The 25647-nt window shown below is 48.1% G+C and overlaps 1 protein-coding gene across 2 annotated transcripts in view; it reads left to right on the plus strand.

Annotated features, from left to right (window-relative positions):
* The window catches only part of CAB39 (calcium binding protein 39), an 89194-nt gene extending 70352 nt beyond the window's left edge, over window positions 1–18842 (plus strand). For both annotated transcript variants that reach the window (XM_086719897.1, XM_086719896.1), the window contains 5 exons: window positions 1232–1400; window positions 8533–8592; window positions 11435–11500; window positions 15498–15641; window positions 16253–18842. In XM_086719897.1, the coding sequence (XP_086576023.1) occupies window positions 1232–1400; window positions 8533–8592; window positions 11435–11500; window positions 15498–15641; window positions 16253–16441 (628 nt within the window). In that variant the 3' untranslated portion in view covers window positions 16442–18842. The remainder of the gene's footprint in view (window positions 1–1231; window positions 1401–8532; window positions 8593–11434; window positions 11501–15497; window positions 15642–16252) is intronic.
* The last annotated feature ends 6805 nt before the right edge of the window (window positions 18843–25647 follow it).

The following is a 25647-nucleotide window of genomic DNA, read 5'->3' on the forward strand; positions in this document are numbered from 1 at the left end:
TAGCCACGTGTGGCTAGTAGTAACTGCAGCTCTAGGACGCTTCCGTTAGCGGACGAGGAGGTTCTGCAAGACCTGTCTTAGACCCGGTTTCTGAAACCACATCATGGTGCCAGAAAACAGAAATGAGGAAGCAGGGGAGGGCGGCTGTTCTGTGGAGGGAGAAGAGATTCGAATTTTGAGATGTAGTGCTACGGTAGACCTTTCACTGGAAGTGTCCAGCGGCAACAGAAAATGCCTGACTAGGGTCCAGGAGCGGACCTGAGCAGGGATTTAGGAGTCACGGGGGGGGGGGGGGGGGGGGGGGCATGCCCCACCACCAGCAGGCTGGCGGCACCGGAGGGATGCCCTCGGCCAGGCAAGAAAGAGGAACAGTCCGAGGGGTGGAAAGGAGAACTGAGAGCTTTTTCTTTCCTTTTCCAAAGACAGAGATGCAAAGGTCAGCACCATTGGGACACTAAGTAGTGGAATTTATGTCATGAGAGAAGTCTGTTTCGGCCAGGAGGAGGTCCTTGCTAGTTGGATGTGGGGAAATGCAATGAGTGCAGGAGGGTCGAGGGGACGCCGCGTGGGAAGGACACGTGGCCAGCACGTGCAGCCCGAGAGGCAGTGGGAGGGTTGGGGGTGGTGGGGCTGAGAGGAAAACGGGGCTCCTTCCTGACAGGGGAGACGCAGCCATGGGTGCCGAACAGATGCCAGGGCGTCCCCAGTAACCACTGCGAAGTCCCGCAGGGCCTCCTCGACAAGCGCTCTGTGACCGCAGGGTCAGGCCTTCAGCTTCGTAGGCTTGGCATTGCCAAGAGCCTTGGAGGCGCTGTTTTGACTATTGACTTGAAACAACGAAGTAAAAATGCTGCTTATTTGATAGACCTATGAAAACGAATTCGTTTGGGGGTGTGACCCCGAATACTTCTCAAATCTTTTAGCTTCAATAAGGAATGTTTATTTATGTGATCACTCCCATGCCTTTTATTTTTCTTTGGGTTGAAGCAGTTGTTGCCAGCTAGGTGTGTGTGTGTGTGCGTGTGTGCACACACGTGTGTGCGCACACCCTCTGGAGTAAACCCACTTGAGCTCACCACACCCTGCTGTGACAGAGATGCCTTTTGTAACCCACTCTGGTCAATTAAGCCACATCTCAACTTCCTGTTCTAAAAATGTGAACGGTTTAGTGATAGGGGTTTTGAAACAGCAATCATGGTTGGTTTGTTGTTTTTTTTTTTTCGTTTTGCAGGTATGAATCTCCAGAAATAGCTCTAAATTGTGGGATAATGTTAAGAGAATGCATCAGACATGAACCACTTGCAAAAATCATTTTGTGGTCAGAACAATTCTATGACTTCTTCAGATATGTCGAAATGTCAACGTTTGACATAGCTTCAGATGCATTTGCCACATTCAAGGTAACATAAAAACTGTAGAATTCTAAATATACTTGTGAGATTAACCAGTTTGCTGTTCTTTCCTAAACGTCTAACCTCTGAGTCTATACCCGTCTGCCCTCTAGCGGCAAGAGAGAAGATCTGCTTTCTGTGTGTGTGTGTGTGTGTGTGACTTAGGTGTGTGCAGTAGAGTCACAGCTTCGACAGGGTGGGAGGGTTAGATTGCAAACTCTGTCGAAAAGTACGGTCAGTATGGTCACAAGTACACTTTTCTGTGAACATACTCATCAGCCGTGGTATGTTGATACACAGTGTGTGGGACAAACGAGTTTTTCTCCTGTGTTGGAACGTACTGTCACAGTTGCTTTGGTTAAACACCAAGCTGTTGTCTTCTGTTCAGGGCCATGCTAATTTGGAGTATGCGTGTCTTGAAATATTAGAAGCACAATCAGGGCAGAATTTTCCACACTGTGGACAGGCCCTGGGGAACAACGGACTTAGCTCTCCGTCCCATGTTCATGCCAAAGCTTATTTATTGAACGCTCCGGGCAAAGGGAGCAGAATTGCCTGCCCTGTTCACGTTTTTATGTGGCCTCCCTTCCCAGTACGCCCTATCGCCCTGTTCTATATTTGTGTAAATTAAACGCACCTAGGACTCAATAGAACTGTACAACATGCAGATTTTTGTTTTGAATTGCAAGGTTCTGTGCTGTTTACGGTATGTAAAGCAGTAATATTTATTAGTGTTCCTCACAATGAAAGTAAGCCTTTATATGTTACGCTCCCTTATATAAAATGTCTGACCTCATAGGTGACTATTTAGAACCTCTACTTTAATCAGGATTTAACATACTAACCTGCAGACCGCTATGCTCAGGAACCATGGACACTCTTATGGTGAGAAGTAGCCACTTCCTCGTGAGGGTCAGTTTTATGAGGGTAAAGAGCCCTTGAGATAATGAGCATATGCCTTGGTCTCTAGGTAAAATATGTCCCTCACGGTGAATGAACACCCTTAAAACAGGATGAAAACCTGGGCACCTGGCCATTAGGGTTTCACCTGGAATGAGAATAAGGTAATAGAGTGAGAAGTACCCGAGGATTTATTTTCCTGAAACTATTAAAGAGGATGTCAGGAGCCTTAGGTAAGATCTCAGATATTTATATGTCAATTTATAAAGCAGGAAGAAATGAATTCGAGATTATAACATAAAGTGACAAATCTGATGTCTTTGTGTCACTGCATTTTGGGGCTAGGACTCATAATTAGGATATATTGGTGGAAGGGGATGCTCCATTGAAAAGCAGCAGGCCTGTTATGAAGGGAGGTGTGGTAATACCACATGTTGGGAAGAGATCCTGTGTAGAAAGCAAGCCACGAGCCGCGAGCGGCCACTCTGGGAGAGGTGGGGGTGGGGTGGGAAGGAGAGGAGTGGGAGGGGGGTGGGGGGGCACAGTCGTACCTCCCGGCCCAGCGGAGAGCTCGATGCCATGCGCCTGGCGCAGGTGGCACGGCTGGCTGACGGGAAGGGAGACGTGTTAACACTGTGCCAGAAATGTGATTCACAGAATCTGACGGTCTCGATTGGCCTTGCTGATAATTTCCTTATCAGCCCTCAGTTAGGGCTGTTTCTTTGAATTCCATTCTCCCCAAGGAGAAGATGGTGGTGATGGAATCACTGTGGGTAAATCAACCCTGTCAGCTCATGTTAAGCCAGAGAGGAAAAGACTGGGCAGAGCCAGGCAGGTAGTGTCTCCCTGAAGAAGGGAAGCTTTCAAAGGTGGTTCAGGATTCGAAGGATGGACTCTGGAAGAGACCGTGTTTGTTGGGAAGCTGGCTTGGCTTCTGTATCTCAGCCGCTCCTGATTACGCAGAAGGGGCAGCGCTCTCTAAAGAGGCCCCTGAACAGAGAGCTGCCCAAGACAAAACCAAGCAGAGCCCAGACCAAGACGGCATGTGAGAGAGAGGCACGGAACCTATCAGAACACACCTTCCCTCCCCATCCTTCCGAGAGGGAACCCGGTCAGAGCGGTGAGAGTCTGATAGCCTCACGCCAAAGGTGCTGAGGGGGAGGAAGAACTCTCCTGTCCTGGTTTGCTGGCGTCCTTTTTGAGAGAATATTTGCATCACGGAAAAGGAGGGTAGATCCGGGGCTCGCGCTCTCCTTGAAGAATGTGACCAGACCTGTCTCCCCAGAAACTGCACTGTGCACAAAAAAATTTGAAGAAATGCAGCTCATCCATAGACTTGAATTTACAAATCTGTGGAATGGGTGCTGGGTCTCAAAAGGAAATTAAAACTACCCCCTCTAAATTAAAACTAACAAGATCCGTAGCTTGAATGAATGTGTACTAAGATAGTAACTCAGTGGCCAAATATTGTTCATGATTTCTTTTTTGAGGACTTAAGGAGACGGGAGGGGCATCAGAAGGCCAACGAATATATTTCCAATTTTTCCAGAGTAAAAGAAGGTAGATTCCCCAGAGAGGCTGGTGGAGCTTGGAGCTTGATGTTTTACCTGTGTAAGGTTCTAGAAAGTGTTTCTAAAGAGATGATATCTGAGCATTTTGGAAAGGAAACTGTGTACCCACAGCCAGCATGGATTCACGAAGAGTAAGTTCAGTCATAGTAATCTCATAGTTGCCAGTAGATGAGGGTACTCAGAGTGTGGCTGCCCGGGTTCAGTTCCCGGCCCTGCTGCGGATTTCATCTCAAGCTCTTCATCTGTTAAAATGGAGGTAAGAATACTAGTATGTCAGGGTAATATTGTGTCCCCACACAGTGTGTGGAGCAAACAGTAGCTATTAGAATTACTCCTTTATAACTATGAGGATATACTGGATGTTGAATAATTGTACAGATCTGTTTCAATGGAGTCAATGAAAAGACAGGAGCTAGGTAGAATTTCAGTGTAGTGATTTACATCTAACTAAAGGTCATGTGCATAAGGTGCTGCAAAATGGATTGCCATCACCCTGGAGAGAAATTTCTAGTGGATTTCCAGTGGGCTTTGTCTCAGTCCGGCTGAACATTTTTATTAATGACTTAGATAAAATGTGACAAGGCCTACAACTTCTCAAATGTATAGGTGAGAGCTACAAAGGGAAAGACAGCAGACCGTGGTAATCCTAAAATAAGGCTTCAGAATGATCCAGAGAGGCCAGAATGGAACAGAACAAACTGAAGACTTCCACTTGAAGACCCAACTCTATAAATAAGGGATGTGGGAATAAGGCATAATAATATAGTCAATACTAAATATAATAATTGCTAAGTATAACAATTACTAAAGTGCAGGCAATTTCATACCCTACTCAATCAGCTCTCTGGGGGAGGTATTTTTACTATCTCCTTTACAGAGAAAGAAACTGAAGCCTGGAAGTATTGGGTGAGGTCAGGCAAAAAATGGGAGGCCAGAATTTGAACCCAGGCAGTCTGCCTACAGAGCCCACTCTGAGTACACAGAATTCTGAATACGTGCAGTAAAATTAAACAGTATGATGCAGTGCAGTAAAATTAAACAGAGCTACATGTGACCACGTAGTGTGTGACCTAAGGAGCTGTTGATGGTCTGGCCCCACTATGAGCCATTAAGGTAACAGCACATAAATGTGTTCCGTTCCAGGCGCTACACTGTAAGAGGCACATAGACAAATAGATGGCTTTCAGAAGACAGTAGATGGTGAGGGGGACTCAGATCCTGTCTTTCGAGGAGTGGTTAAAGGAACTTGGACGTATTTAGCCTGGAGAAGAGAAGACTCGGTAGGGACTTGCCGTGAGAGCACTTCATGTATGTGGAGTGGGGTCCTATAGAAAGTGGGTTGAACCTATTTCTGTCGGCTCTGACGGTTTCTGGAAATAACCTGGGGACAGGTTTGACTCTAGCACAGGGAGAACTTTCTGTTAAGAGCTCCAAAAGTGAACCACACACATTTGGTAGAGTTGAGTCTCTCATCCTGGTACATGGTCAAGCATCAAGGGAGAAATTGGGCCAAACAACTTGCCAGGGCTCTGTGAAATCGAGCCCCGGAGTCAGCAGCATTTCTTCAGGGATCCCAGGGCTGTCCTTGTAACATGCTGTTTGAGTCCCAGACCCACTTTTAGGAATCTTTCTAAATTCAGTGTACCCTAAAGGTTGGTGCTCAATCTGCTGGGCTCAGGAGATGACCCCTGTCTGCCAGTGCTACCAGGGCCTTGGATGTACTGGAATTTAGGGAGGTGGGAAATCAGATCCTGCTTCCCCTCCCCACTACTAGCCGACCCAGCAGTTTGTGGTCTGGGACCATGTGGCATGCTGGAAATTTTGCAGCTCACTGACCACTGACTGCATGACCTTTCCCCCTCATCTTCTCTTCTGTCGGTTTCTGTCCCCGACCCTGGGGGAGCCCTCCAAAGCATGTGGCTCCAGCTCCTAGGGTGAGATTCCTTCTCATCGCTCAGTAGGTAGAGGCTCTGCCCAAGTCCCCACCTCCTCTCTTCCCAGCTTGGAATCAGCCTTTTTCTCTGTGCTGGCTCTCGGCAGTTCTCCTCTCCTACCAGTGTTTCACTCTCCTCTCCAGGCCCTGGTGTGGCCCTCTTAACAAGGGGCTTTCGTCCTGCTGTGCATTGGGGTCCGTCTCCTATGTTAGCCGTCTCAGAGCACCCCTTCAGTCTCTCCTGCTCCAAGGCCATTGAGATTTGGTTCCTACATTGGCAGTGGTTTCCTGACTTTCCTGGTCTCTTTAAACCAGATGATAATGAAGAAAATCTTCCCTAGTTGGGGAAATGTTGGAGGTCCCCTTTTCGTGTGTGGCCCAGCTGCGAGGCTCTTGTTCCTACTTGAGATCTATCCTTCAGAGTAGTTTTCTTACTCAAAACTTCAGTAAAAATGTATTGCACAACGTGTCTAGGAATTTTGCTTTCTAGAGCAATATCTTCTACCTTCCTGTTCCTGAAATTCAACCGTAGTTGAGAGCCATTGTCTCTAAGATCCCCTCCTTTGCATTCTCTTCTGTCAGATTATGGCAGAGCAGTGAACACCAAGTTCTTTTCTCTGTACTTCCTTCTAGTGGTCTCCAGAATGATTTAGCCACAAAGAAAGTAGAAATGACACATAGTCTTATATGGATCCTGACACACTAATCCCTTAATCCGTTTATTCATTTGTTCATTCGGCTCATTCCACGAGTCTGCCTACCCTGTGTCAGGCACTGTTCTTTAGGTGCTGGGGTTCAACAGTGAACCAGACAAACCCCTGCCCTTGAGGTTCCTACACCGGGGGGACCACCATAAGCAGATTGCAGTAGCTGTAGAAGGAGGAGGTGCCTTTAACAAGCATGCCTCATATATTGCCCTCGAGTTCTCATGTACCTGTCTCTCTAATAGCTGACCCTGTGGGCCAGTACACTAATATAAATTCTCCTCTCCCCACCCCCGTCTCCTCCCCCATACTGGGAAGCTTTTCTCTTACTGGGCATTTCTCTTCCAGCTTCTTGAGGATGCTCAAACTCCAGGTTTTCTAATTTTGTCTATTGAATCCCCAAGGGGGATTTGGAAAAAATTGCCCAAGAAAGGCATACGATGCATACCCTATCCAGCAGTTTGAACACCTGTAAATCTTTGGGGTGGAGTTAGAAACCTTCTTAAAAGCATGCTTTAAGGATTGCTTGATGTGATGTTTTCCCAAACCTGTTTCCTGATTTTGTTGGTTCATTCATTTATGTATTAAATATCACACTCTTCTGTGTGCTGGGCGCTGCATTGGTGCTGGGGATTCAAAGATTCGTAAAAATAGACGTGAACGTGGTATTTATAAAACTTATAGTCTAGCATGGGAGATGGCAGTCATGTAATCTCACAGACGTGAAGACAACTTTGTCCACGCTGGTGACCAGTCTGGAAGCTATGGCAGTGATGTGGGGGCGAGATCCGAAGGTGGTCAGTAGGTCAGCAGGCCAAGGGGAAAGCCTGTGTGAGGAAGGCCTTTTGGGAAGGGCAGTAACACAGTACATGACAGAAGAGCTCCCTGTAGGGTCTCTCGAGACCTGCCAGCTCCCCACAAGGGAACCAGAGCTATAGCATTTTCCACGTGCATTTGGCCATGGGACGTTTCCTCGAACGTTTCTCAGGACCGATCTTACACTTGGACATACCTCAGGAGACAATGGTTCGTTGTGACCTGGGCCACTCAAACATAAACAGCTAAGAGAACAAGGAAAGTTGGTTCGGAGAAAGGGGATTATTGGCACTCACCTCTCCAGTAGGCCGCTCTAAAGGAATTTTATTCCGTAAGTCACCAAATATTGACCATTCGTGTCCTGAGTTCCCATTCTCTTTCCCACGTGGTGAGAACCAGGCTAGTCATTGCTAACTTTTAGGTCCTTAAAGGCGAGGACCACATCTTTTTGTCTTTGGAGCCCCAGCACCTAGAACTTTACCTGGCACATAGTATATGTTTTCTGAATGAAGGATCCTGGAGTTGTTTTCTGGGAAAGCCACGTGGTGAGGAATGCATCTGGGCTCCAGGTCACTCTGATGTTTGACCCTACACTTTGGCAGCCTTGTGCTTACTTAGGAGCTAATGTTTATAACACAATGGGGCTTTTTAAAAACAGTCTGTCTCCGGCAGCTCTTTCTGCCCACGGGTCCTGTCCCTGAGCTTTAATAAAATCACCTTTTTGCATCCAAAAAAAAAAAAAAAAAAAAGACTTCATTAGATATGAAACTAAACATAACAGAAGTTAGGAGGAAGAAAATGGAACCTCCAGTACTTTTTCTAATGAAAGAAATTCCCTCTTTCTCCTCCAGAAGCAGTATTCTCTTTGATACTTTACCACAATCGTTTACTTTTCTTTCACTTTATTGCCATGTTCCCTTTCTTTGAATTTGTATTTCTCTTGCCTTATGTGTTTGTTTTTAAATTTTTCCTTCTAAGAGCTGTAGACCCGCGACCAGTCATCACCATCACAATCACAGTTGCCAGTTATTAGTGATTTTATTTGCTCTTCCGTAGAATCCACATTTTCAGTACAACTCATGTGCAACTGTTTTTAAGTATAGTGAGTTTTAACAACAGTTTTTATCAGGTAAAATGGCGTGGCATGTTTTAGGATTCTCTTTCTAAAAGAACTTAAATGCAGAACCGCTGTAAAATAGTGTATTTTCTTTCTCTAGGATTTACTCACAAGACATAAATTGCTCAGTGCAGAATTTTTGGAACAGCATTATGATAAAGTAAGTATATGAAATTCTACTTTAAAACTGTAAGTTTTGTACCAGAAATGAAAGATTGAAATTAGATTGTATCCCGGATACTTATTTTGCATATGTAATGGTTTTAGACAGTGCTGTAATCATTTCTCTACTGAACTAAGGTATTGACTGTTACTTGGTCAGAAGCAGAGTTTTTATCTTTTGATTGACATGCTACCCTTCTTTTCTTGCTTTAGGGGAGGAAGTAAAAGCCCTTTGCTGCCAAAGGACAGTATACATTTTTTTTTTAATATGAAATTTATTGTCAAATTGGTTTCCATACAACACCCAGTGCTCATCCCAACAGGTGCCCTCCTCAATGCCCATCACCCACCCTCCCCGCATCTCCCACCCCCCCCCCCCCAATCGACCCTCAGTTAATACATTTAAGATAAAAAGAAAATTATTATCAAACTTTAAGTTTCCCTTCCTTTCCATCGGCTGCCCACACTGCTGCCACCTCCGGGAGAGAGAGGGGGGCGGCAGCTGTGAGGGCGAGCAGAGCACTTGCCTCGGGAAGCCCTGCTCCTGCCGCTGGCTCCTCGGGGCCATGGCCGAGGCCATTACCCCGGGGATTCAGAAGTCCGTCCTCTTTGTAAAGTGAGGACACTGGACTAGCCCAGCAGTTTGAGTTGATGTCCGACATCCTGAGCGACATAAACAATTTTGAGTGCCCTTGACCCGCACAGCAGCCTTCAGGTCCCAGGGTCAGGTGCTCGCCCCCACCTCGCACCAGCTCTGCCCCCCGCCGTGCGCACGGGCGCATCCTTAGGCCGGACTGGCCTGACTTACACGCTGCCCACAGCCCGACGATGGGTGTTCTTGGAGAAGTCAGGATAATAAGTCTGCTTGAAATTCCCGTCTGACCGGCGAGATTTGGCGTGGGTTTTCATTCTTCACTAGTCATTTGAATTTTTGAAATCTTAGGCACTGCTGATACTTCATTGTTCACTTTACTCTTCAACTAAATTTCAATTGTAAGGTTCTCAGAGGCAGAATCTACGCTTTCGAACTGTGTGTTCGTCTCTCCCTCCCGCTCGGTAGCATGCAGTGCTGAGTGCATCCCGGTCCCTCAGAGACAGTCTCAGGAGGGGCTTAAACATTGCCGGTCAGGTTTTTTTGATTTTCCACCGGGATGTGGTGTGTGTCTTTGTGCGTTGGTTTCAAACGGCAGCACAGTCACCTCACGGGTGCCTTTCTGCAGCAATTAGAAGTGTGGGCTTCGGGCGCCAGCCCCACCTTGTGCTGCCAGACCTTGGGCGGCTGCCTTCGTTCACCCTCTGCCTTCAGGATCTTCAGCCCTAAAAGAAGGCTCGTGATCGCACCTAAGCGTTGTGGCGGGTTGTGGCGGGTTGTTGTGAGGATTAAGTAAGCACGTGTGTTGAGTGCCTGAGGGCACTGCCGGAACTCGGTGAGCGTCAGTAAACGTCAGCGGGATTGTTTGTGCTAGACATGGCCTCAAAGATTGGAAAGAATCTGACATACCAGTATCTTAGTTTAAAGCCTACCAAAGATACAAACCAACTTCCAAGAAATTTAACTTCAGGCAGTGACGTCAGTTTGCTAGTAATTAATATTACTACAATTATTAACCTTCAGCCAGGTTATCAATAGATGACATTGGTCAACAAAATTTCAGGAATATTTATGTGAGGCAACTAACAGAAATGTGTAGATAATGCAGTCAGATCTGAGGGAGGGAGAAGGAAAGTGAGGAGGCAGGTAATTTAAATTAAACCGGGAGGATTGCTTTTACACAGAATTACAAAATCACACGATCTAAAATCCTGTACACCTCGGCCCTGAGCTTTCTAATAACCGAAAGCACTCAGGGGAACAAAATCAACTGAAAGATGACAACATCTGTAAAACAAAACACATTCTCCCAGGGGCATTCTCAGGGGGATTTGATCACGGTGGCCTGTAGCGGATGCAGCCCTCGAGGTGAGGTGACAGAAGTGCAGTTCCCTGAGAGCAGCTCCTCGAGGAGTCCCCTGCTCTGCATCACAGCTGAGTGGCTGAGCAGGACCCCTCATGAAGCATAGGCCCCGTTTTAGCAACTGTGGCCTTGGACCCTGTGTCCCTCCTGTCCATTTCCTACCTTCTGCTTTGATCGGCTGCCACGCCTCACCATGCCAGTGACACCATGTTTGTTAGTGAGCAGCAAGCACTGTGTAAATCTGGTGGACATGTGTCACTTCCTAAGTATGTCACGTTGTGCATTCTCCAGCCTTCCCTCAAGCTGTGTCCTTCCCATTTTATCTCCTCCCCTTTTCTAAATGAAATCCCTGCTATTATTCAAGATTGAGCCCAAGTCCCACCTTTTCTAGGACACCTACCTATTTGAGAGTGTTGAATTTCTCCTCTTGTCTGGTTTTAATTATTTTCTCCTCTTGCCTGATGCATTGAAAGAATAGGTGACTTTCTCTTTGTCTATATGCTTTGGACTCACTGAACTATAAAAAAAAATAGGAAATTTTCTAACCTAAAACCAAGAAATGAGAGCAGACTCCACCTTGAGCAGACAGCTGTAGGGTAGGAGTTCTGTTTTATGCATGTGGAGTTTGGATGACAGAGGAGGACCAGGTTCGAGCTGTGTGAGCCTGGCCAGCACTGGGCGGGACTCGGTCCCAGGAGCCCCCCTCCTGGAGGTAATCCTTGGGGCGGGGGCCTGAGGGTCTCTGAGCGCCACTGAGGAAGGCTGTGTGAGACAGATGGGCAGTGGTTGGCCTTCGTGGTGTTAGAAGTTTGTGCTCAAGCTTTTTAAGGTCCTCTACCAGTCTTTAAGAAAATAATTCCTGATACATGTTTTCTTGTCTTTTAGTTCTTCAGTGAATATGAGAAGTTACTTCATTCAGAAAACTATGTGACAAAAAGACAGTCACTCAAGGTATGGCTGATTATTTTACGTATTTTACTTCTCTTCACCCTGCGCGTGAAATTTGTGTTTGGGGAATGGGAGATATGCTGGTGTGGGTCTTAGACCTTTGAGAGGAAAATAACATTTGTCCTTGGTCAGGATTTTTGTGGAAACGAAGTTCAGCTGTGGTTGGCACAGGGCACCTGCCCACCTGCTTGTAAGTGGAGAAATCAACATAGAATATGCAGAATTTTGAAGAGGTCTCTACCTCTTAGCAATGCAGTATTTTAGATTTGGAAGCCTGTTTTTGAAACTTAGAATCACACCAACTAGATGAAGTCTTGGTAGCTGTTGTGCTTCCGGGATGACGCAGGCTGTTGCATGAGGAGGGGGCGGGGCGGCCGTGAGCAGTGAAACCTTCAGCCGCAGGCAGGTTTGGCCGCTTTGTATCAGACCAGGACATGCATACTTCCATTTGAAATTTAAATTCAAGGGGCACCTGGGTGGCTTAGTAAGTGCCGGCTCTTGATTTCAGTTCAGGTCATGATCTCACGGTTCGTGAGATTGAGCCCTGTGTTGGCCTGGTCCATGCGCTGACAGCACGGAGCCTGCTTGGGCAAATTCTCTCTCTCCCTTTCTCTCTGCTCATGCACATACGTACACTTTCTCTCTCTCTTTCTCTCCCTCTCTCTCTGTCTCTCTCTCTCTCTCAATATATAAACTTAAAAAAAAAAAAAGAGTTAAAACTCAGGAATAGGGATTGGCAAACTAGAGCTCATGAGCCAAATCCAGCCCAATGCCTGTTTTTGTAAATAAAGGTTTATTGGCACACGGATACATTCATTTACTTCTATATTATATAAGACTACTTTAAGAGTATAACAGCAGGTTTGAATGGTGGCCGCAGAGACTCTATGGGCCTGCCAAGTCTGAAACATTTACTGTCTCTGGTCCATTACAGAAAGTTTGCTGACCTCTGCTCTAGAAAAGTCTCCTTGCAGTTAACAAAAGCATACCCCTCACTCTGTCAGTAAGTGGTGCTGACAGGAACTGTGGGTACAGCTCACAAAGGATTGGGGGTGGAAGGCGGAATCCTAACTCCACCTGTACTTTTTGCTGGGTCCACTTCAGATTCTGTTCTGCTCCGAGTTGTTCCTCTCAGAGGTGTCCAAATTCATTTTGATCAGGACTCCATTCCTGCTTGCCCTCCTGCCAGAGGGAGGTCACTCTTCAAGACCTTACCTTTCTCTGGGGATTGACTAAAGGACCTCAGGAGCCTCTTTTATACTTTGTATCCTTTGACTAGAACACTCTCTACCATCCAAATGTCCAAAAGAATCCCTTCCATCTGGCCAGATCCTTCCTTCTTTTCTCTTAAGACTAACTCCTACAGTTGGGGACCAGTAATAGCCACAGCTTGGAAATATATCACGGCCGAAATGGCCCTTCAGGCTGGGGTGCCTTCTGCTCATTGCCACTGTTGGGGCCTCGCCACCCAGCCCATCCTGTCCTCTCTCCAGGTGCGCTGGCTGGGCGATGGCCGCCGGTAAGGCCAGTCCTTTCGTCCTCAGGGGTGGGGGTGGAAATTCTGGCAGCTGTTTCAGGAATTTTTCTTCCCTGTACATCAGTGTACTATAATGTCATATATACTTGTAATATTTATAATATGATGTAGGCTCCCCTGTGATTCTCAACACAGTAAAGTGACCTCTTCATATCTGAGGGCCAGGATGCCCTGTCTCCCCAGCAGTCACACAGGCATGAGCAGCTGGAGGGAGCCAGTGTCTTCCAAGGCCAAGGAGGCCAGGCAGGACTACCTAGGATAGTAGCTTCCAGGGCCAGTACCTCTCACGAGAGGGGGAGGAAGGTAGTGTGTCCGCAAATCAAATTCTGAATCTTGGGGTTGCTTCGATAAGGAGAAGGGCATTCGAGACCTTCTGGCCACTTTGCAGTTGCCAACCTGAAAAGGACGGTTAAGACCGCTGTGTGCGAGCCCTCGGCCACGGACGTGGGGCCGGTCCCCGGCTCCCACGGCTCTGTGACACCTCAGGACGCGTGCAGCGATTGTGAGAACCAGTGGTACTTTGAACATGGATTTTTACTTGTGCTCTTTTTTTCCAGCTACACGGGCATTAAGTGTTCTTATATTCATTTTACCAGCAAATGTGTATTCCCTGTGCAAGACCTCCAACTTGTTTGTTTAGGTCTCAAGAAATTTAAAGAATTACCAGTTATCCTCCTCCAGATAACCAAGTGAGCCATGCTTGGTATTTCTTTGGTTTCTGTGATAGAAAATGAACACCAGGAAAGCTGTACCCCTTCACGTGCTCAATAGTAACTTTTGAGTCTTCGTAAGAGTAAATACTTGTTGCTTCTTACCTTGAAAGTTGTATATTTTGGGTTTGTGGTGTTTTTTTTAAAGTTTATTTTGAGAGAGTACATGTGCGCTCACGCATGCTGGGGAAGAGCAGAGAGATGGGGGGGAGAGAGAATCTCAAGCAGGCTCTGAGTTGTCAGTGCAGAGCCAGACTCAGGGCTCGACGCAGGGCTCGAACTGATGAACCATGAGATCACGTCCTGAGCTGAAATCAAGAGTCGGACACTCAGCCGACTGAGCCACCAGGTGCCCTGATAGTTGTACATTTTGTGATTCAGATTGATGTGAAACCTGAGCTTGAGCTTTTGAATTCTTTCTAGAATTTCATTATAAATCCTAAGTAGAATAGATTTGTTCTCCTGCACATCAGGTTATTTTTTATTTAATATTACATATTACTTATCTAGAGATAGTTGTCTAGAAATTTTCAACTGTCTAGGACACAGTCAAGAATCCAGAAAGGAATTAACCAGAGCAATTAATCCAGGGCAGAATAACTCTACTCATGCATTTTCCTTCCCTTAGAGCTCAGTCCATGTCTCTATGTAGACTCCAGTCCCACGTGCCTTGCACATATTCGTGCTTTTATTTCCCACTACGCATGTATCTCATGAGGTATAGGTACTGTCATCCACTCCCACTGTGGATGATGAAACTGGGGCACCAGGAAATTAATGTGCTCAAGGTTGCATAGCTTACAGGCAGTGGGGAGCCAGGATTCAAGCCCAGGTGGGCTGATGCAGGGGCCCAGCTTCTGCCTCTGCCTCTTCCTCTGCCCCTGCCCCTGCCCCAGCCCCAGCCCCAGCCCCAAGGACTGCAACTCTACTCCTCCTCCATGGCGGGCACGCTAGACCTCACCTAGAAGCTGACTCACTGACATGAGGAGGTGACTACTGGCTTCAGACAAAGAGAGCTAGAGCGAGCAGGGACGGTTGGAAAATCAGGGACCGATGTGGTATAATGACTCTAGAACTCAGTAAGCCCTGGAGACACAGAAATTTTTTTAGCTTAATATCATTAGTGATGATGAATCATTAAGAAAAAACTAGAGTATCTTCAGGATAGTTTGCTAAAGAAAGAACGAACAGAGAAATACTCATAAACTTTCCTGAATCAGGTATGATAAAAGCATAACTTTGGCGAGTTCAAGGGTAAGTGTGTGGAAAACTTTGGCCCTGAAACACTCTCTCCTGGGAAATCCAAGTAAATAAAATAATTTTAATTAATTACACTAAGATTTGTAGTTAAGTCAAACAAGAATTATCAATAACCTATCTTCTAACCATTTTCTTTGATAGTTTTTTATTTCCGTTTTTGTTTTTTAATGAGACAACAGGAATGCTTATGTGAAAAGTAGGCTGTGACAGTTGCAGATTCTGGGCCAAATGTGCGCTGGCACACGTCAAGACCAGGGAGCAATGTTGGACTCCCCATAGGTTAAGCCCCCAGAAGAACCGTGTACGTGGTCGGGTGGCAGGTGGTGGGCTCTCGGTAGCTTGTAGGTCGTAATTCGGTTCCACTCATCGGTCTTTTGGTGCCTATATTCTGGGTTTAACAGTGATGATTATAAAGTGAATTATTTTTTTTAACTTTGGATTTACTTGAAATCTTGATGATAATGTAAGAGTAATTGTTTAAATGTCTTCTCAGCTTCTCGGTGAACTACTGTTAGACAGACACAACTTCACAATTATGACAAAATACATCAGTAAACCAGAGAACCTCAAGTTGATGATGAATCTCCTCCGAGACAAGAGTCGTAACATCCAGTTTGAGGCCTTCCACGTGTTTAAGGTACAGCATGGGAGCCACAGACAGGATTTCCTTCTCCAGTTGTTCATCTCACTGCATTTACCACTAGCTGGAGTTTTACTAGCTTCGTATTGGTCATCTGAGCTCCTATTTGTGTAGCACAACATTTGACAAAAACAGACCCAGAAAGGTCTACCATCTGGACTGGGGGATGAGGGGAGAGTCATTCATTTCTGATGTAGACTATTACTGATCACAAAGTAAGCATTTTTAGTGCATTTTTTAATGCTTTTCATGGAGGTTTTAGTACTTGGAATCCATTCTGACTTTCCTTGCCCAGAAATAATTTCTGCCCATTTTATTCTAAAACCAGTCTATATTTTAATACCAAGCTGCAGAATTTCAGAGCATGAATGAATCTGTCAGTCCTTTTTGTGCTGAAACATGTAATTCTCCACCTCACCCCCCCCCACCCCCCACCCCCCCCCCCCCACTTGTAAAATGCAGTCTTCCAAAACAAAATCCTCTGAACCATGACTTGACCGCAGACCCCGGGGAAGCATCGGGCGTGTGCCACGCGTGCCCTGCTGGCTGTGGGCGGACGTCTGGGTCTCATCCCTTCCTGCGACTGATGCTGCTTTCTCTCCGTGCAGGTGTTCGTAGCCAATCCTAACAAGACGCAGCCCATCCTAGACATCCTCCTCAAGAACCAGACCAAACTCATAGAGTTCCTCAGCAAGTTTCAGAATGACAGGACCGAGGACGAACAATTTAACGATGAGAAGACCTATTTAGTTAAACAGATCAGGGATTTGAAGAGACCAGCTCAGCAAGAAGCCTAATTTCCAATCAACACCTAAAATAGTAAATCCAGATTCAGCGTTTGCTGTTAGCTATTCAGCATCAGGCACTCTTCTCGGTTCATGAGGAACATTACTGCTAACCTGCTGTTAAGTGAACGGTTTTTCATTTTACCTTTTTTGTTTTTTTTTTTTTAGTCCAAGTTGGAGAACGTAGCTGCTGCTTTCTTGCCCACTAGAGCACACGTGGACTTTTTCTTGATCTGTGTGTTGCTTCAGAATTCGAGGACTCTGTTTGCTGTGGGAGTTCTGAACGTGGCTGGCTAGGCTCCTGCAGGCAGATGTGTAGATGACGGTGTGGTTTAGGGAAGAAGGGGGTTGGTGTTTTCAGATTCAACCTGCGTGCTTGCTTTGATCTCTGTTAAAGATCTGAGCGTGGGTTCGTGGTGAGGTTGTACGCCTTCGCTGAAGGAAGATCGAGCAGAGCTGTATTTGAGATCAGAGGGGAGCTGTATCCAAGGTAGGAGCTTTTGGGGTGGATAAAGTTGGCGTGCGAATGAATCGATAGCAACTTTTCAAAGGCGTGAAGCTTCATAAGGTCATGAGGAAAATGTATATATGCTTTTCACAGCTTTCTAGAATTTTTTGACATTTGATTTTCTTGAGACTTGTAAACCTGGATATGTTGAAGGGTATTTGTTAATTTTACTTTTTGGAAGGTATTTTAAACCAGTAGAGCTAACAGTGACACCTTGCGTTTCATTTCGACGATGCTTACAGGTTTCTTTTGTATATAATTCTTAGAATGCTCCTTTCTTTTAAATGATTTAATTTGTACAGCAGAGGAATGTTACTGTATTAGTATGTAACTATTACCTAATATTGAGTTTTTGCAAAAAAAAAAAAAAAAATGAATGCTCATATGTAATTGAAAGACTTCCGATCACATGAAAATGCTGATTTAACTTTTAAGTATCACAGCATTAAAAGACAAAATGGAAACCAATCCTTTGTATTCAGCTATCTACTGGGGTGCCGTTCGGTAGGCCTGGCACTCAGCCAGCCACGCTTCCCTGCGCAGTATCGGCCTTATTCATTTCAATGAGTCATGAGCTCGCCAGACATGAATGATGCTGATTATGCTAAGTTCATGCTGATTCTTCGGGGGGGGGGGGGGGGGGGGAACCTCTGTAGAGCACCTTTTCTTTCTTAGAGTAAGTAATCCAGTACAATAGTTGTGAAACTGAATAATTAAAACTTTGGCTTCTCTTAGGAAAAGAAGAGCCCCTAGTCATAGGTGTCCTATGGGGAAACTTATTTTTTTTTAATGTCCTGTTCCTTAATGCTGCAGATTATCAGTATTTATAAAGTAACTGATTTTGCACCACTTTTTGTTACTGTGACCACGGCAGAACGTCTCCTAGAACATATCTATGTCAAGTTCTTAGAATGGTATCTGTTCATCTTAGTGATACAAAGATCACAACTAACAACTTAACAAATCAGAGTTTGCCAGTTTGAATTCAGCATGGCTGTAGCTGATTAAGAAATTTATATAATTACTCTTTGCTAGCCTCTCTTACTAATTGAATTACTATTCAGCCAGCAACATGAGACTCCCAATTGATGTTTTAAGCATCGGCAGGTTTTCAGACCTCCTGGGAATACCGGCGAGGAAAATAGCTCCAGAAGATATAAATGTGTTTTATCCTATCTCAGTCAGAAGGCAGTCTGCATTATAATTGCTTCTCCTGAGGCTGTCTTTTCCAAAATCTGTGTAAAATAAGTCACGTTTTTCTACTGGAAGTCGGGAAAGCGATCCAAACTCCCAGAAATGAAAAATACCCAAGATACTTAGGAAGGGAACGGGGGACTCGACCGTGAGGAAACGTTCTGGATCTCGCGGTCCAGTGCTTGGTGTCTGGATTTGGTGCGAAAACATCAGTTACACCAAGTGGAAGAAAAGTTTCCCCGCCAAACTGGCTCTTAGAACTTGAAACAACAAAACAGCTTCCACTTGGGCGGTGGCACCTGCACTTGTGTGTGGGAGACAGCGAGGGTGCAGCACGTCACAGAGATCAGCGATGTGCCACCATTGCATTGGGAGCCGGGGATAGTTAAGGCTCGTTTTGTTTTTGTTTTCTAACAAAAATGTGAAAACATTCAAAGGTGAAAAGTTACGATCATTTAATATATTCATATCACCAAAACTATTATACTGGAAGTGGTTTCTTTTTGTGTAACAAAGGTTTAATTTTACATGAGTCAGGTACAGTTACTCAATGTGATTTTTAACCCTTAAAAAAAAAAAAAAGGTGGAGATGTATACAGTTGTTAACAGTGCCCTGAAAGCATTTCCTTTCTCCTGAGGAAACGTAAATTTCTTATCAGAATATCTGGCTGGCCCTGTAATTTAAATTAAAAATAAAATTTTGGAGAAACAGCGCTGTCCGTTTTTATGGTGTCTTCCAGAGAGTTGCATTTGTGTCTCCGTCAACAGCCCCGTCAGGAGACACCCCGGCCCACATTTTGTCACAAACTAACAGGAAACAGCTAACACACATGCCTTTCTAAGTCTTTTTTTCCTATTCAGGGTTTGATTTTTGGTGTCTGGTGCGACTTTCCCTTAAAAGTTATGCGACTTTTGGAGAGTTATGCGACCGGGCTCCCAGCAACCTCGCCCTGCCTTTCACGTGCAGTATATTACTCCTTGTCTGATCACTTTTTTAGACCCTAGTGTTTGGGGAGCGGACCCTTCGCCCATGGCTCTGTGACCCTTTATTATTAACATTCGAGGGTAAAACTACATTTGGCAGGAGGATTAGAAGTTACAAGGGTGAGATCACAGTGAGGGCGAGAGAGCCCTCTGTCCCCGGGCCGCCTGTGCTGTGGGGTGCACAGCCCTGTCCTCGCTTTTTAATTTAACCCTTGTCTGTAAATGGGATCGCCACTCTCTGGGGCCGTGGCCTGGGACGTGTCCTTGCCACAACCCCGCATCCGAACACATCTTATTCGTTGCCTATTTCTTCCAGGTAGTTCGGTCCCTCGTCTCCAGAGATGACACGGCCCCGTGAGGTCACACCTTGTGACTTGGCCCTTTCTCTGATCAGACAGGAAGTGGCCACGCGGAGGGCTGGACTTGTGCGTTAGCTCACATTCTACTTCCCACCGGTCACCTGTCGGTGTCACTTCCCCGCACCAAGAAGAAGCGAGTCTCAGGCTGCTTGGGGGTCAACGTGTAGCCCTTACCCTGCCCTCCTTATTTATATATATTATTTGTAAGGGCCAAAGAAGATCATGACCCTCCAAGCTCTGTGAGGGCTCAGTGCCCGATGGCTTTTTCTGCCATTCCGAGGTCATGAATGAGTGATACCCTGAGAATTTGCCAGAAATGCCCCCAGACACACTGCCCTTCAGCTACCGCTCGGTTTACAAGGAGCGTTCTTCCTCCCTGGCCCTTTGCGGCCTTCCCGCCACTTTCAGAGCCTCGTGTCATCTCTCCGGCCGTTTTGTTTCTGGAAGGTGTGAGGGACGAGGCCAGACGCCCCACACACTACAATCTCAAAGGCCTGTGCGCTGGATCCCAGGAACTAACCCCACAGGGAAGCCTCCCTCAGGAGCCGTCTCAACACCTCTCCACGCTGACGGTCAGCGCCCGCCCGCCTGACTGCTTGTGGTCAGCCTGCGATCCTCCGCGGGGTCTAGAACCCAAGACACGGTCAGTAGGGACAAAGGCCTTCACAGCCTGTCGTGGAGACTCATCCCTGCCCCGGTTCACGCCGACCGAAGAGGTGGTGATCTTCGCACAAAGCTGTGTCCCCTCACGACTGGCGTCACGCCTCTGCACGGCGTTTGTTCACAGTGACCGCCGCGGCTCCGCTGGTGTCTGGTTGCCCGTGTGATGGTCCGGTGGGAGCCGACGACCTCAGGCCCCGAGGGCTAGTGCTGGACTCGTCCCCGGGGACCTGGGGCTCCCGGTACAGGGACGGCCAGGTTTCTAGGTAGGAGGTCGAGTCCTCTATAACTTGTGCAGTACTTTTTTCTAGGTAGCCCTTCCGGAAGACAGCCACTAGAGATTTAGGGGGAAGATTTCAACTTTTCAGCATTCTCTACCAGATGAACTTTAGCTCCTCAGGACTCCTGTTGCTCGGTAACAAATTTTTATCACCTACGTACTTGGTGATCTGTGGAAATGACACGGTCCTGTTCTGTTCTTCAGCACCTGGGTCTTCGGTTCGGTGGAGATGAAGTGGGGGCAGCGGACAAGGCTGTAGGGGGAGCCTCGGGGCCAGCCCAGGGGAAGCTTCCAGACGAGGCCGCGCCCCAGCCAGTTTCCTCTCCTTCCTCCCTGGTGAGCTGCCCCACACACCCCCTTCCACGCTTGAGAGAGATTGACATCTCCCCACCTGACGGTGTCACCTGTGTGGAGAAAGGATGAGGGTCCCCTCGTCCCGGCCCCACTCCTAACCCAAATAGTACCTTCTCGTGCTCCGTTGACTCTGCGAGGGGTCCTCTCCCCGGCCCTCGGGCAGCCCCGCCGTGGACCTCTCCCCGTGGGGAATGAGGCAGGTGGGGTAGGGTCGAGTGCCAACCCCAACACATGAACACACAGAGGACCGAGCGGTGCCCCGAGCCTCCCCGTAGCACCCGCTTCTGCCCTCTAGAAGCTACTTACCGTGGGCCAGGGCACCAGAAGGGTGGCAGTTAAGAGTCCCTGGAAGCAGCCCTCACCCCAGCATCCTTAGCCGTCAGCTGGGATGGGCGGGGGGAGGGGGGGGCTTCCCAGCAGGGCTGAGCCCCAAAAACCACAATGTTAGTGGTGTAATGACATACCCTGTATCCCATCTTTTCCCTCCCCTGGCTCCCGTCCCAGTCTGTACAGGGGCTTGCGGGGATCAAGTTCCGAATAAATGACCAGCGTTCGAACCCTTGTCCCAGGCTCTGCTGCTGGGGAAACCCAGACTAAGGCACACTCTGTTCCTTTTGCTAACCCTGAGGCATAAGCAGCCACGCCTGTGGTCAGCCGCTTCATGGGTGGGGCCCCTCTTAGAAGAGCAGGACATGGAACAACCAAGCTGTGCCGCCCGCCCTTCAGGTCACACACTTCCCGTCCCTCTCGCCTCCATATTCAGGAGGGGCTGTGGCCACAGCATGTGTGGCAAAGCCGGACACCAGGTACCTGTGGCCCAAGACAGGCCGCAGACCTGGGCCTCCCGTCAGTGCCCCGGGGCCCCCCAAGCCCCGTCAGCCGACGCCCCTGCCCCCAGACACTTCTCTTTCCAAAGCAGCTGGACAGGCCCTGCCACTGCTCCGAAATTGTTCTTCCTGGTCATCAAAAATACTAGCACAACTGGAAAGAAGACTCCCCGTTCCCTCATGCTCTACCTCCTTCCAGAAAAGACTTTTTTGAAAAGTGTAGTACGCATAACCCTACGAAATGGCTGCGCCATTGGGAACTGGGGCCAGAGTTGGCAGACGTCCGGGTCTAGACTAGAACTGGCCAAGGGGTCAGGGGTCCTGCCTTGGCCCCCAGCCAGAGGGGCTCCCTGCCTTGCTGGGCCTCCTCAGCTGTCCCTCAACCACTCAACTTTCATTTCTCTTAAGTATCCATTGGGTGACAGTAGAGTTCTTTGTTTCCAGCTACAGCCGAGGCTGGGGACGGGGCATTCCTAGAGCGTACCAGACTCGGAGACCCGGAGACCTGGAGACCCCGAGACCCCGTGGCATTGAGAGCCCACCTGTCCCAGCTTCCCACGTGCCGTCTTGAGCAAAAAAGAGAGGGCAGTCAAGAGAGGTAAACAGACAGATAGATGCGTGATACACACGTAATGTCTGACATGGACAGTAAAGTGTGAAGGGCAGAATTTAGGTGGTGGGTGTATGGCTGTTTTGTTTTGAAGCAGCTTTATTGTCTGAAAGAATTTTGGAGTTGCAGAAAAAGAGGCAAAGATGGTACGGGGAGTTTCCAGATCCACCCTGCACCTGGTTTCTCCTATTATTAACATCGTAAAGTAGCATGGTGTATTTGTCATAATTAATGGACGAATATTGATGTCCTATTATTAATATGTGAAAGTATCATTAATACTTAAAGCGCATCCATTACTCAGATGTCCGTAGTTTTCCCTTTCCCTGTGCCGGATCCCATCCAGGACCCCACGATGACACTTATTAGCCATCATGTGTCGGTAGGCTCCTCTTGGCTGGGCAGTGTCTCAGACTCTGCGTGTTTTCCATGACAGGCATTTGGTAGAATCCCCCACAGGTGGGATCTGTCTGATTATTTCTCTCCTGATTAGGAGACCACCCAGAGAGAGCGCTGCCCTCGTCACAGCTTATCAAGGGTGCGCGCAGCCCCGTGCCTCAATCCCTTGATGTTGACCTTGATCACCTGGTGGAGACGGCATGGTCTGGTTTCTCTGCAGTAGGGCTGCTCATTCGCTTTCCCTCTTTCGAGTCTGTCCCCAGGAAACAGTTGCTGTGTCTGCCCACACTCGCAGTGGGGATTAGGCTCCACTTCCTTGAGAGCAAGTATCTACGTCGATTATTTGGAATTTTTCTGCATGAGGCATCTGTCTCTTCTCCCCATCAGATCATTTTCCCCTGTAAAATTCCCTTGTGGTATCTTCTGAACACTTGAAATGTTTTGTAATACAATGGTGGCAACAAAATAAATGATCCAAAAAAATTGCCCCGGGGAGGGGGATATACGCCCAGCAGATATCGCTGAACCCCAGGGCCACGTGGCTTTGAGGGATGTGAGGGGACCCAGCAGCACCCACAACCCGTCCTCCGGAGTTCACTGTCCAGCCGCAGCCACCCACGGCCCATGGGCGTCCGACAGCAGTCCCGGATGAGGCGGGCCCAACCCGGAACTCACGTCAGCCCACCTGCCAGGGCACCCCACCCCCCGACCCCCTCCAGCCCTGGTTCCTTAAGTCAACAATTATCCTGGACGTCCTGCCTCATCGGCTACCCCCTCTTCCCATCCAGTCAACAGCAAATCCTGCTTGGCTCCGCCTTTAGATGTGTTGGTCTGGGACTTGCAAATCAGTCATCCTTACGATAATTATAACAAGCATTCTCAAATCAGGAAAACTCTCTTCCCTTCTTAGGAAACAGAAATTCAATTGTGTGATGATGCAATACGGAAGAAGTACTGATGCAGCACCTGTGTGGCTCAGTCAGTTGGGCATCGGACTTTGGCTCAGGTCATGATCTCCCGATTCATGAGTTCGAGCTGTCAGCCTGTCAGCGCAGAGCCTGCTTCTGGATCCTCTGTCCCCCTCTCTCTCTGCCCCTCCCTTGCTTGTGCTCTCCCAAAAACAAAATTTTTTTTTTTTTTAAAGAATGAGTATTGATTTAATTTCTGTTTTGTGGTAACTGGCAGGTAAATACTTGCTGACCTCCATGTGCTAAATCCTCCGAAACCACCCATGTCAACAGAGCCCCACTCTTTCAAGGTTCTCTGTTAACCGCCTACAACCCTCATTAATATTGACTGAGTGATTACCAAGTGTCTACAAGGGCTCAGTCCTCACGACACTCCGATAAGTGGGTCCTCTAGGATCCTGATTTGACAGATGAGGAAACAGGCACAGAGAGGTTAAGCAACTTGGCCAAGGCCACACAGCAGCAGGCAGCAGAGCCAGGAGTGGACCCGGCAGGCAGTACCTCTTCTTTAGTCCGACATTCCACACGCTCTTCCAGCTGCCGGCCTTCCTCCAAAAATCATCAGTAAGCAGATAATTGAGGCCCAGTTGTCACCAGCTGCAGCCCAACACCTAACCTTTACTGCTCACCTGCTTATACCCATCAGCCTCTCTCCCACATGTTTGCCTTGAGCCCTTCTTTCCAGTTTATCTCTTAACTCAGGCAAAGGACCAGATGGGCACAGCATCCCCTGATGGAAACCCACACTACCTTCAAGCCATAACCGCCCGGACGGACCAAGAGCTCAAGCGGCCCAGACGGCCCAGGCCAGTTTGAGTTCAAGCCCTGACTTCCACCTGCGCAGATGGACCGTGGAATGGCCCACGAGTGACCCAGTTACCTGTACCTCATGACAATACTGAAGTCCCCACCCGAAGACAAACACGAGCCTCACTTACATCACACTGTGTGAATAGGCACGTTTCCTCACGGTGCGTGCGCGGCCCTACGCCCTCCACATACGATGACGCCCTCCCCTTTCTAAATATTCATCCTAACCCTAAATAAAGGAAACCCACTCACCCCTGCCAGGGAGTCAGAGCTTCAGAAGTTATTCCCTGTGATCTCTTTATCTCCTTTGCGAGACAACTCACCTGGTGTACTTTCTACCTGTGACCCCCCCCCCCCCCCGCCAGGAGCAAAATGAACAGTAGCAAAGGGGGGGGTCTCAGAATCCCTCCCACTCTGATTGCCTTTTTAACAGCAAAGCAGCTATTCGTCTGGCACTCTCCTCATACAATAGATTGGAGTGTTTTACCGTCATAGGCTCCTGGAGTCCTGTGACGCTCCCAGCCCCGAGGTGCTCCCACCTCTGTGATTCTCCCAGCCCCAAGGTGCTCCCACCTCCCTGGTTCTCCCAGCCCCGAGGTGCTCCCACCTCCGTGGTTCTCCCAGCCCTGAGGTGCTCCCACCTCCCTGGTTCTCCCAGCCCCGAGGTGCTCCCACCCCCGAGGTGCTGCCCGGTCTCAGTGATGTGCTTGCTGCTCACCTAGGGGTTTTGATAAAAAGCTAGTTCTGGTCCGGAGGGTCTGGGATGGGGCCTGAGATTCTGCTCTTCTAACCAGCCCCCAGGTGCTGCGGCCCAGGGGCCACACCTGGAGAAGCAAGAGAGGGCAGGTGACATCAACCGCTGGTTATCCGGCTTCCATGCAAAGGAATAAGGAGCAGCCCCCAGGCACAGGCTGGGGGTTGAGGGGGTTGAGGTAGATGGGCCTCTCCAGGATGAGGACGGGCCCCGGGCGCAGGGCAGGGCTGTGATGCCACCCGCGATGGCCGTGGTCACCAGAGAGACCAGGGGGGCTGGGTGTGGTGCGGACCAGCCTGGGGGCCAGAGGACTGAGCCAGGCAGGCCTAGACCCACACCCGGAAGTGCAGTCCCCCAGGAAAGGTATGGGTCTGAGCTGGACCCCCACAGTTGGTTGTCCATCCTTCTCCTGCATGTCACACCTTCTGTTTCTGTTTCTGGGTCTGTCCCTGTCCCCCTAGACCATGAGCTTCCCCCGATTGCGGAGCTCAGGGGTCGGGCATCACTCAAG

This window comes from Puma concolor, chromosome C1 (genome assembly GCF_028749965.1).
Source record: "Puma concolor isolate L17-30 chromosome C1, mPumCon1.1.hap2, whole genome shotgun sequence".
Lineage (NCBI taxonomy): Eukaryota > Metazoa > Chordata > Mammalia > Carnivora > Felidae > Puma > Puma concolor.